At 36.7% G+C, this 13,075-nt stretch overlaps 1 protein-coding gene across 8 annotated transcripts in view; it reads left to right on the top strand.

Annotated features, from left to right (window-relative positions):
* Positions 1–13,075, top strand: part of Fat1 (FAT atypical cadherin 1) — a 117,272-nt gene that overhangs the window by 60,716 nt on the left and 43,481 nt on the right. For all 8 annotated transcript variants that reach the window (XR_010042555.1, XR_010042556.1, XM_063234630.1 and 5 more), the window contains exons 4-6: positions 9,626–9,687; positions 11,985–12,314; positions 12,652–12,862. Coding sequence is in view for 6 of the 8 variants with exons in the window: in XM_063234630.1 (XP_063090700.1) it covers positions 9,626–9,687; positions 11,985–12,314; positions 12,652–12,862 (603 nt within the window). In the remaining 2 variants the exon portion in view is untranslated. The remainder of the gene's footprint in view (positions 1–9,625; positions 9,688–11,984; positions 12,315–12,651; positions 12,863–13,075) is intronic.

Here is a 13,075-nt window from a genome sequence, read left to right on the forward strand (position 1 = left end):
TAACATCGCTCCTCTGCTATGACTAATATTCTAATGCAGAAAGCAGTTCAGTATAAATTGAATTTAGCTGTTGATCTTGTATTTTAATACCATCAATTTTTAACAAGAAACAGTAAGATAGAATTAAAACCAGAAGATAAGTCAGTGATACTAGGGTGCATGTTCTCAGTCGGCCAGTCTGTATGTGATTTTAAAGGAATCATTTGATTAGTTTTAATTGTCTATTCTGTGAAGCTTCCAAAGTTTGAAGTAAATGAATTCTGAGCTGCTTTCCAGCCTTGACAGTCTATGAATAGGATTCCATTTTTGGCTCCAGGCCTAATCCTGGTGGCACCAGTACTGCAGTGACAAACAATAGTTGCTCAGATGGCCACAGCTGCCAAAAGAGCTCTTGACAGGCTGCAGTTAAATGTGGTCTTAGAACACCACCTAAATAAAGGCTGCGCAGTGCTGTATTTCTGAGCTCATAGGCAAAAGCTCTGAGTATGTGAATGCTGAGCGATAGCTATAGGAAAAGTTGAACATTTGCTCCTGGCCTATAAGGCAATCTGTGTTTTTAGAGTGAGAAGCAGTGTTCTGCCTGTTAGTCTTCATGTGTTGGCTCTGACCTTGCAGTGCTGCTTCTGGTCTTGCCTGTTGTCTGTGTGTTTCTGATCTTAATTCAAGTCCGTAAAGCCAGAACCTCTCCCTTTTCATTTGATTGTGTCCATTGTCAAACTAAGTATAATGCTGTGTGCGTGATTGCTGCTTAATACTTATTTTCCAGTTGGTGGATAAAAGACTTTAAACATGAACAAATTTGAATGATTTTCTTTTCACTTATTAGAAGTCTTCAAAGTTTGCACAAATAAACACTGTCCTTGCTTTAATTAGTTTCTCCTCTGTCTGCTTGTGATGTCCTCTACCCACCATTGAGTTCTGAAGACATCAACTGTGATCTCTGAAAATTGCAGTGAGCAGCCTTGTTCTGAGGGGGTTCATTTGGTAAAGCTGATTAGGTACAGATCTGCAGGCTAGACTATTCCGTGGGAAATGTTCGTTGGGAAATGCTGGGAAATGTTCGCAAGCATGTGCTGCCTGCTGTTCTGCAGTTACTGTATCCTGTCTCTGTCTCACAGTACTTTGTTTTATTACTTTACTTTAAAAATTGAAACAATTACTAATTCTGTTGCTGTCTTTTTTTTTGCACTTTTTCATGGTCCTTGTAGTTCTTTGAGAGTTTTACTGAGTCAAAGCGAGCTATTTCAGTACTATACCTTGGAAATTTAAAAAGCTCAAGGTTTGAAATAGGTATCTTACAAAGTTCTAAAACACCTTACTTAAATCCTTGCTGCTATTTATTTTAATAATTAATATTAATCTGTACTAGTTGTGGGGATGTTACTGTCTTACACTATGTAGAAAAGATGACTAAAGTAGGATAGTTTTGATAAATGCAGGGTGAGCATATGTAAATTTTTTGACTAAAGAGAATACTTTAGTGGATACATTTTTTAGAAATAGTATTCTTGATTAATTGTACCAAGCATGTTGCTTGTTAAGTGAATTCTTTATTTTAAAGAGAAAAAAGTTAATGAAGCAGAATTTCAAAACAGATTAGAAGGAGAATTGCAAGAATTAATACATTGGGTATTGTTGTTTTCAAGTGAACTCTTTAGAGAACAGTGAGAAATTGTTTTGGTTCATTCCAAATAAAAGAATCTTGTTCTGTCTTGGCCCTAAGTTGAAACAACTTTATAATTGAAATTTTATGTTTCGCAGGCATTAAGCTACTAGTGGTAGTTATTCTTAATAGGATTACTGGAAAAAGTATTTTGTCAGTCTTTACTACTATGATGGAGAAGAGTTTGAGATACACTAGATTCAGAGATTGAACTGATAGTTTGTGGTGCATTCTGTTTATTAACTTAAAAAATTCAGTCCGACTAATAAAATTGTGGATTTAATGTACAGTTTATTGTATATCATTAATTATTTTCAATAAATTTGCTAATTTTTAAAAAAGTGTATTCATTTTCCTAAAAAAGCTAATGTTAACAAAGTGCCTTAAAACAACAGAAGTTTCTGCTTTAACAGTTCTGGAGGCCAGAAATCCAAAATGAAGGTCTCTTTCTCTCTCAACTATGTACTAAATTAAATAAAAAAGAAAGGCTGGGAGGTCATGTGAAAACCCTGGATTCGATCCCCAGTACCACAAATACAAGCAAGGTCATATTTAGGCTGGACATGTTTTGGTTAAGGGTACCAGCCAACCTACCACAAAAAGTATATCTGAAAAAATGGGAAATACACTTTGTAGTAGAAATCTGTGTATCCATTTAGATTTTTTCCTGTTAAATTAGAGAACCTGTATTTGAGTTAACTTGGGTTCTGACAGGATTTAGCGATTTGGTGAATAATTACAGTGTTCTGAAAAAGATTCTGCAATTTAACAAGTAACGGAAGGGCAGATGGAATCTTCAGCCTTTTCTAGCCACTTCCTTAAGTACTTTCTACAGTGTTAATTATGGTTCTCAGGTACTGTATATTGCTTGTACCTCTGGAGTCCTGTTATATTTTTTGTATTTTCAAGTGGTATTTTAAAGATACTGGTAAACACTTTATCCTAGAAATGGCCAATATAATTATTATAGTGATTATAAACAACTATTAAAATGAGAGGGAGTGGAGTTTTTCAGCTTTAGTAAACACCCGGACCCTGAAGATTATCATGGGATAGAACTCCAGATCACCTGGAAGCTTACGAGATCGAACAAAATAGGCCCTTGTGGTTGCACTTTGGTGGCTCTGGTGTGGGGTGGGAAGGAAGTAGTGGCTCAGCTGTTTATGCCTCCTGACTCTGATACAGTCTTTTGGTTGAAGGGGCCAGAGGTGATGGCGAACCTTTCAGAGACTAAGCTCCCAAACCGCAACCCCAAACCAACCTGCTTATTTATCACAAAGTGCTGACCCTACAATTAAATCTGAATACTCAGGTTTTAGAAAAAAAAACTCAGACATTAACGTCTTCTGTCTTGAAAGAAAAACAACACATGCCATGGGTTTGCACTCCTGGGTAGGTCCATAAAGACACTTTCTGAACACTGCTTTTGTGAGAACTCAACGCTGTTCCTGTCTGTCATTAATTGATCTCTAGGAATTCATTTAATTTTCTTGGACTTTATTTCCTCATTTTTAAAGAGCAAATTTGGGCTAGAGAATTGTAGAAGACTTTGTGGTTCTAGGAGACTTTATTTTTATAGTAAGAAAATATTTTAGGATATGTGATACTTTTTCTTTCATTAAAAATTTATGTTGACTCAGAAACATACTAGCTGTAGTAAAAGATAAGCTTTGCACCAATTTCTAAGTTAGTTTTTAAAATGCACGTATTTCAGCCTTTAAAGCACTCATTTGAAACTTTCTAAGACTATCATTATTTTCATCCAGTAATTAGTATTTCTAACCCCCTCGCTATGGCTTTTGCTTCCCCTTTCCTGGTGCTAGGGGTTGATCTGAGGACCTCATGCATTCTACACAAGTGTTCTCCCGCAGAGTTACATCCCTAGCTCCTGCTCTTAGCTTTAATATTTTAATGCTTAAATTTCTTTTAGCACTATAGTTGTTAAAAATAATAATTACAGTAACGTGTATAAAGTAAAAAATTGAGGTAGCGCCCCCCCCCCCCAATATGCACAGCTAACGCCTCGAGGTTTCGCCTATAAAAACTCAGTGTTTTGTCTTTTGAGTTTGTGTAGTACTGGTCTAAAAGCTGTTCATGTGATGTAAGTCTTGGTGTGTTGCAAATGTCTTACCTGTATGAATACAAGTAATTTCTTAAAATGCTCACCCCAATGCTAGTCCAGGAAAATATACAAACGTATATTGACTGAAAAAAGCAAAACAATAGGAATAATTTAATGCTCATTTCTCCATCTTCTTGGGAGAAGAGATTTATATAGGTTGGGTGCATTTGAGGACAGGAGTGCTATCTTAGGCTTTACCTGTCTGTCAAGTGAGACTTTTGGGTCACTATCAATGGTAAACTACGTTTCTTCACCTCTAGCTAAGCTTGGTGAGGTGATGAGCAGTACCAGGATAGGGTGTGAGGAGATAGCATAGCTGAGCAGCGGTAGCTCACCAGACTCTCGGGAAATTTTGTGTGCTTTACAACGCAGGATTAAGATAGGTACTTTGAGAAAATGCAATTTGATAACATGTATTTGCTATTGAATTGTTCCTTTATAATTTAACTTCAGAAGAAAATTTTCATTTTTGTAAATGTTAAAGTTCTTGATTTTAGTCTGGGTCACTTGAAACCAGAGACACTGTAAAGGAGCAGAAGTGATTAGTGGCTAACACAGTTACAAACTGAGCTCTTCAGTTATACTAGCTATATTTTACTTGCTTTGGTGTCCATGTGGCTGGTGCTAACCATATTGGATAGTGTAAATCAGTAATCTTTTCAAGTCATCATAGAAGCTTCTGCTGGATACTGCTTTGCTAGAACATAGATTTCTGTGGTTCATGCTTTATTGTAAAATAAACAGATTAGAAAAGCTCACTGCAGTTTGAGCAATTCAGAAATTGTATTATTTCCTTCCCTAGCTACCATCTTGTTGGATCTGCAGTACCGTTGAGACCATTTTTCATAGAACCAAAACCTTCAGTTCCTCCCTGGTTTCTCTCACTTTAATGTGGATTACAGATGCTCATGATCTGGATTTCTTTAACCCCCATTTTACTAAGTGATTTTATAAGCTCTTTAATTTCTCTAAACCTGTGAAAATAGAGATATTACTGGTAGTTGTTAAATGAGGCGGTATGTTTAAAAATCAAAATATAGTACCTTAGGATTTAGTAATAAGCCCAATACCGTTAGTGATGAGATGATTTGATATAATAGTTAACTTTTGTTTTGTAAAAGCAAAACTGTCCCAAAACTGTAGTGTCTTAAAACAACCGTCCTAATTTAGGATTCTGCTGGGCAATTCTGGCCTCTTGCAGGCTTGACCAGCCTTTCATACATTGGGGAAAGTGGTCAGTTGGCTTGGGGATGGCTGGACCTGCAGATCTTCACTTGAATGCTGAGTGGTTGGCTCCGAGTATGCTGCAGTAACAGAGACGAGATGATTGCATTTGTGTCATCATGCAACCAAGTTCACATTTTCTTGAAATGTAGAGCCCACGACAAAAGCCTTTGTTTTCCTTGCTATCCCTGTGTACCCCCACTCTGTATTCTGTCTGGATGTTTCTCAGTTGTAGTCTTGCCCAAGTTCTAGCCTTCATCCTTTCTTGAAAGCAAAAACTGTCTAAGTCATCTCTACACGCTGAGTGGACAGAACAAAATACGTCAAATACATACATAAATACACTCCCTTCTGTCTGGACTGTCTCAGTTTATTTCCCATCTACTTTAGTCTTTTAATATGGTTCTGTAGAGTGCTGTCTACTTTGGGGAGTTCATTTTATCTCTTTTCTTGGAGGAATTGGGAGGTGAGTTTGCTTTTGATTTGTAAGAAATAGCAGAGTAAAATTTCATATTGAAACAGTTTAATTGGGCATTTGTATGTCTTATGTAAATTTTCTATATGCCTAAAGTGGCCTTGAAAGGCAAAAAGTTTCTTAAATACGTTTATCAGAGTAAATCAGAATAAACTTATGAGGTAAGTTTGTAACTTAATTGTTGAGAACGAGCTTTGCCTGCTGTCTCAGCTGGCCCACATGTATCAGAGGATTGGTATAAAGAATGCAGTGTTTTTCTGGACCAAGCAAAAATAGCTTCTAGCTTTTGTCTTTTCTTTCTATTTTTAATTTAAAGGTGCTGGGAAAAAATGGAAATAAAAGCAATGTTACAGAAGAAAGCATTTGCATGTGCATTTTTCTATTTTTGCATCTCTTTTTCTGATTTGCTTTTTAAGATTTTTAAAATCTATAAAGACTCACGTTGCTGTTTTTTCTTAAGTTTTATGGAAGTCATGGTTCTGAGTTTTCTGTTATAGCGTTGAAATGCTATTATGCAGTAAATTGTTTGGCATGATGGGGAGAAAAAGATAATCTGAGCTTCAGGAGGACTAAACTCTAATCTGGCGTTATGAATGATTTATGGGGACCTTGGAAAAATTTAATTTCATGTGGGCTCAACTATTTGAACTTCATCACTGGAACTCATTTAAATTAATAATACAGCATGTATTTTTCTGGGATTTAGCAGAAAACTGGGTATGAACACAGATGTTTAAAATGAAAGAAGTCTCTGAGCACGGTGGTGCGCACCTGTAATCCCAGCACTCTAGAGGCTGAGGCAGGAAGATCACTGTGAGTTCGAGGCCAGCCTGGGCTGCATAGTGAACTCAAGGCCAGCCTGAACTACACAGCTAGACTATGTCTCGAATAAAATAGAAGAAAATAAAATGAAAGAAATGGATAATATTATTAGTATTTTTAATACCTACATAGTTTATGACATGTAGTGGCTATAGGGACAAAGTATATCTGGGGTTCATTTTTGAGGTAGGTATTTGTCAGGTGGGCAGAGGATGAGAGGAGGGTCAGCAGTAATCAGATGTGTGAATGCCCAGAGCGGAGAATGAATGTAAACACAAGTGTTTACATGACAGAGTGGGGATTCTTACGGAATGTTTGGATAACAGTCCCAGCATGGTACACTTTCAGTATAATACATGACCCTGAGAGCCAGCATACCTCTAAAATCGCCCAGTCGTCTAGTATTTTCTATGAATAAACTAAGTTTAGCTGTCTTGGAGAGGGGAGAGGGCAGCTGACCTCACGCAGCCCTGCGGGGGAGGTACTTGCATTGCACACTCAGGGACCCCTTTTGATAGGGGATTCTTTTGCTGGGAGTGTTTTGACGCTACAAGATTTTTCCCTTTTTGTTTGTTTTTCTTTTGTCATCTGCAGTATCTTGTGAATGCTGTACAGAGGGGTAAGTCTAACTTAATTTGTGGATTGTATTCCATGTCAGTATTGGTGCTGTTCAGTGGAGCTTCCTCTCCTGGGAGGAGCGGCCCACAGCTGCCTCTTTCCGTCCTGTGGTCACTGGTCCCAGGCAGCGGCTGGGCATCTGAAATCTGGTTAATGTGATTGTGAAATCGAATTTTAAATTAATTAAATTAATTTACATTTTATTAACCACATAAGGCTGGTGGCTGCTGTATTGGTTAGCTCAGGTCTCGAATGTCATGCCCTCTATTGTAGTATGATGAGCAATATCCTTTTCATTAAAAAATGGCTGTTTTCAGAACTGCCTTCCTGCTCGCATTCTGTTCTCTTCTAGGCTTCTCTGAAATTTGTGGAGCTGGTACTTTTTCCTTCAATTTCTCTGGCTTTGGCTCTGGAACGCTGGGATTCTCTTCTAGCACATTGCTTTAGTCTCAAGTGGGATTGGTTCTTACTTTCTGTGTTTTGCTCCGTTGGGGGATTATTTAGCTTTCATATTCTCTGATTTGCTTGTAGACAGCCACTTCTGTCTGTACACCTCACTGCTTCCCCACACTTCACATTTGGGCCTCAACGTCTGCGCACCTAGATGGCCTGTCAGAGTACCTGACATTCTTGTTCAGCAGGTTGAATGGTTCCCTCTATTAACCCTTTTTTGTGTCATATTTTTGTGTCATTTCCAGGTTTAACAAGCTGTCTTACTGCGATTCAGATTTTAATTCTGCTCTTTAATAGTTTTAGTGTTAGTTCTGTGACAATTTAAAAATAAAAGCTCATTTTTTTAAAAGTTAATAGATACCAGTTAGACAAGCTGTCCAAGACAGGCATCAAATCTACCCTCCAGGACTTTTTGATACATACAGAAGATTTTTGAATGAGTGACCCTAATACCATGGTTTGATGTATGGCTTGGAGCACAAGCGCTGAGCAGTGGTACTCCAGGGTTGTTTAAAGAGAGCTGGTAGTGGCCAGGCTAAACTGGGTAAGAAGGGATCATTAAAACTTACTGCATTTGAATGGAATCAGTGTTCCAAATAGGTGATAGAGAGGAATTAATATAAATCATATAGGTAGGACATGCTATAATTCCAATTCTATGAAGGAGATGGTCCAGTACCTTTTGGTTTTATATTGAGTTGATATTAAGAATATAGGCATATTCTTTGTTAGCAGAGTGAGTGTTTGTGCAGTGTTGTTGGGCAAATGATAAAGTATTAGACAGAAGAAGAATAATGTTTTGCCATTGTGATGATGCCAGGCTACTGTTCCATGTGATGTTACCATTTGTAATAACTTTTTGGTGTCATATTAGGACAGTTAAGTGGGACTAATCAATGATTTTTTTGCCTTTTTCTTGTACCGGGAGTCAAACTCCGGACCTTGTGCTTGCCAGGCAGGCACTGTGCTGCTGAGCTGTATCATTGCCATGTTTGAACTATATAGATACTTGCTAGAGCAAATAACTCTTAAAAGATTTTTTCTAGTGAAAAATCAAGCATGTCCTACATCAAATTTCATGCTCTTGCAGTGTAAAGGATATTCCTTGAACTCCTTTTAATCTGTAAGTATGGTTGGAGAAAAACCCCCAGTTTCTAGCAGCAATACAGTCTTTTGTTGTTTTTACTGGAAAAAGACTGCTGCTTAATTGAATTGTGGAGAAGATAATGTTGGCTGAGATTCTTGGTAATTATGTAAGAAAAACAAATTAAATGAAAACACAAATCTTTCATTTACAAATTTAGAGAAACATTTTAAATAGCCTTTAATTAATAGTTCTATAAAATTGGTTACAAACATAGGAGAAAGTTGATTAGAGGGGTAGAGTCAGATCTCAACTATGAATTATGAAGATTGTTTCCCTGTGCAGTGCTGGACAGGGGAACACTTAGCTCTCAAAGCTCCTGCTCTGCCACATGGGCTGCCTGACCTGTAGATGTGACGCACATGGCTATTTGTACGCACTTGTCCTCCGTTGGCAGTGGTTGCAGGGGTCATTTTAGTGGTTGGGAATTTTGTTTGTGTTTTTGGTGAAACACAAATACACACTTAATTGTACTGTCTGTAGGTTTCAGGTATGTTCACAGTTACAGAGTTCTAGAGAGAGGCTTAAACTTAGACTAGTTTGATAAAATAATTGAAATAGAGAATAGAGAATTTCAAGAATCACTTACTTTATTGGGAATTAAATGATTGTGGTTTGAGAGACATTACCTGGAAAAAAAACACCAGTTCTTCACTTCGGAGGGTAGATGATTCAAAGGCAGTAAGTTATACTGATGTATTTTTTAAATTTTTAAAAATATATTTATAGTAGCGTCAATATCTTTGGGAAGATATGGGTGAAAAAGAAATACTGGGTGACTTCATCTCACTTTAAAAAAATCCTTTCTGATGATTTTTTTACCTGCCAACAAAGAATATGTAGCTGATTTCAGCTTTCTGTTTTCTTTATTCTGTCATTTATCTGCCATAACCAAGAATTATTAAAGCCAGAAAGTGTCAAGTACAGTCTGTTATTGTTTGTAAGTAAAACAGTTAACTGTATTTGGAATTTAAATTTGATTCTTTTCACTTTTTTCCTTTTGAGAAGATTTTTTCAGACTTCATGAAAGTATGGTTTCAGTTTACAGCATTCTGCAGCTGACTTTAGTTTTTGAAGATTAACGAACTTCCTAATGTTTTACAGGTCTTATCACAACTACATCAAGGAGACTAGATAGAGAGCAGCAAGATGAACACATACTAGAAGTAAGCATTGGTTTATTTTTAGTTTTTACATATTTGCAGTTATAAGTATGCTTAGAAGATAGACCATGCTCCTATTGGCTAGTATTCTAACTGCTGGTATTTTGTTAGGTTAGCTTCTGGTCCATCAAGGACAAGGAAAATAAAGAAAATATTCTAAATGTAGCTTATGGCTCCTTCTCTTGCCTTTTTATGTCCTCAGTGCACACAGCACCACCGTGCTTTCTGTTCAGAGTTTTTGCACTTTTATATACACACATTCAGATGCACAGTAACTGCAACTATACATAATATCATTTCGGATTTCATTTTCATTCGTACAGCAGATATTTTCTGTATATCTTTTGCAGCTTTCTTTTTCATCAGTACTATGTATTTGAGATAATATTTATAGATCTGGTTTGACCTGAGCTTGTTTTCACATTTTCCCCATTGTTCAAGAATTAAGAATTTTTTGTGGTTTTAGAATATTCCTAAATTTTTTAAAAGTAAATATAGATTAAAATTGGATATGTCTTCTAAAATGTTCTCTTCCAGTAAGGTTTCTCATTATTATAGTTAAATAAAAATTCCTTTCAGTGCTTAGAAAAGCCAAAAGTATAGCTTCTTATCATTTACTAATCACCTATTTGTGGGTGCAGTTGCCAGCACGCCCATGAAACACAAGGAAAAGGTAACTATTAGAGAGGGAAATCCAGCCAAGGAGGCCTATTACCACTGTGGACATTTCTTTATCACGTGTTGAGGCTACTGTTGACATGGGAACCAGACCTGGAAAAGCCATGTGCTTTGTTTAATTGTGAGTTAACTGTGTACATCTTCCATCTTACAGTGGATAATAGAGAAGAGCCTAAGTAGTGAATTTTTAAAATTCTCTTTTTAATTGCTGTTTTTTTTTTTTTTTTTTTTACCTACTAAATTCCATTTTACCTTTGATTGAGATTTCCTAACTTTGACAGTAAAGTACTTGGTTTTTAGTAGCTGTGCCCTGTGCCTGTGTGGGGATGAGTTATAAACATCCTCTCTAGGCAAGGTGGTTTCACAGACACAGTACTTTCCCATTAGTGATTTTGCCATGTGTTACATTTCGGTTTTTATTTCATAAGTTTTGTAGGCCCCTTGAAGTCATTTTGTTTATGATAGTGTGGCATTTTGAATTTATGTCCATGCACTACAGGAAAGGAAAAGTGGGTGCTGAAGGAAATAACCAGATGCCAAAATATTGAGGCTAGCAGGTTATAAGCATTGAAATCATGCTCTCATTGTTTCACCCTAGTTATGACTGCAGACTTCACATTAATTGGGTGCTTCACTCCAAAGCACTTTTCTCAATGAATGTTAATAGGCGCAGTGCGAACAGATTTAAAGGATGTAGGATTTTGAAGATAATATTAGCACATTGATGAGAACCAGGTTTTGTAATTGTTTATGTATTTTCTTACATGTCTATCATATAAGTCCTAATGTGATGATGTTTGAGAGCCAGTGATCACGTTAAGTTGGGAGATGTGATTGAGGGGAGAATAACCCTTATTGAGATGATTACTTTTAATGTGTACATGGCCATAAACACGAACTGTTAACAGTGAAATTAACACAAGCATATAGAGGCAGTCAGCACTGGTGTCTCAGTTTGTGATCTTTATCCCTGAATTGAGGACTTGAAAAATTTACATAAAAGTGCAAGCTTTTTACATTGCTTTTACTGAAAATATTAAGTTGGTCATAAGATGAAATGTTTATGTCCAGCTTCTTAAACACTAAAGATTTCTTCACAAGAAGACAGCCAAACAATAAAACAGTGATTAGTATTATTTCAGTGTGTCATACTTAGCATGCACCTTAGCTTATTTTATCGATGAAACTTTAAAATCACAGTGTTTTAACTGCAGTGTATAAAGTTTTATGTTTTAAATATACAGAGTATATTTTTTAAAGAGAGCTAAATATTCAAAGCAGAATTTTTATGTATCTCATCTATGTTCTTAAAAATACCAAGTTTTTGGTTGTTTAGCGTTTTTGATAATCACAATAGTGCAAGGAAAAGGAGACTGTGTGGTCATAAAAGAGTGGGAGCTGACAGCTACTTCTTAGCCTTTGCTCAGCTCCCTGGGTACCCATCGATTAAACTGGGAGAGATTGCTGTACCTCTGCACTGTCAGAATGAGAGGAGATGGTATGGGCCGTAGTGCTATGGGAACAATAGAAGTTTATATGTGTAAATGCCAGCACTTGTTAAGAAGATATATGTGTGTGTGTGTATTATAAATCTTGTTGACCTATTACCTTTAAAAAAACAGGTCACTGTGACAGACAATGGTACTCCTCCCAAATCAACCATTGCAAGAGTAATTGTGAAAATCCTCGATGAAAATGACAACAAACCCCAGTTCTTGCAGAAGTTCTACAAAATTAGATTGCCAGAGCGGGAAAAACCAGAAAGAGAAAGAAACGCCAAACGAGAGCCTCTATATCGTGTGATAGCAACAGATAAAGATGAAGGTCCCAATGCAGAAATCTCCTACAGCATTGAAGAGGGAAATGAGCATGGCAGGTTTTTTATTGAACCGAAAACTGGAGTAGTTTCATCCAAGAAGTTCTCTGCAGCTGGAGAATATGATATTCTTTCAGTGAGTTAAGATCATAGCCTCTGACTATGAACCCAGTCTTGAACCTCTTCTAATTTTATACAATAAATAGTCCGTATTTGAGTCCTGATATAGTAAGCAGTGTTTGATAATGTTTCATAAGTGTGGGTTTGTTTTCTCCTCTTTAAGGCTCACTCCAGTTATTTTTACACTGAGTTTAGTTACAAAATGCTTGCTCATCAAGCATTTAAAAATGAAATATATCCAGATATGAATATTAAATATTTGAAATTAGCTCAGTTTGAGACTGAACCCATCTATGTTTCAGTTACGGATGTAACTTCGGATTTGCTGTTTTTATTCCTTTTATATTGTATAGATCAAGGCAGTTGATAATGGTCGCCCTCAAAAGTCGTCAACCACTAGACTGCATATTGAGTGGATCTCCAAGCCCAAACCGCCCCCAGAGCCAATTTCATTTGAAGAATCAGTTTTTACCTTTACTGTAATGGAAAGCGATCCCGTGGCTCACATGATTGGAGTAATATCTGTTGAGCCTCCTGGCACACCTCTTTGGTTTGACATCACTGGTAAGCACTGCTCACTTTCTCAGTTTTCACTGTCCTTGGGTAACTTCCACTGAAAAGAGACCTGCGTATGGTTTCTGATTTTTGTGAACATCTCAGAATTTAAAATTAAGAATAATATCTGTGGGTGGAGCATTTGCTTTAAACAATAACTTGATTGAAAAGTTTTTTATAATGTATAGTATATATTAAATTTATTTAAAAAATAGATATTCT

Source organism: Cavia porcellus, unplaced genomic scaffold, assembly GCF_034190915.1.
Source record: "Cavia porcellus strain 051 isolate PalLab524CR breed Dunkin Hartley unplaced genomic scaffold, mCavPor4.1 scaffold_24, whole genome shotgun sequence".
Lineage (NCBI taxonomy): Eukaryota > Metazoa > Chordata > Mammalia > Rodentia > Caviidae > Cavia > Cavia porcellus.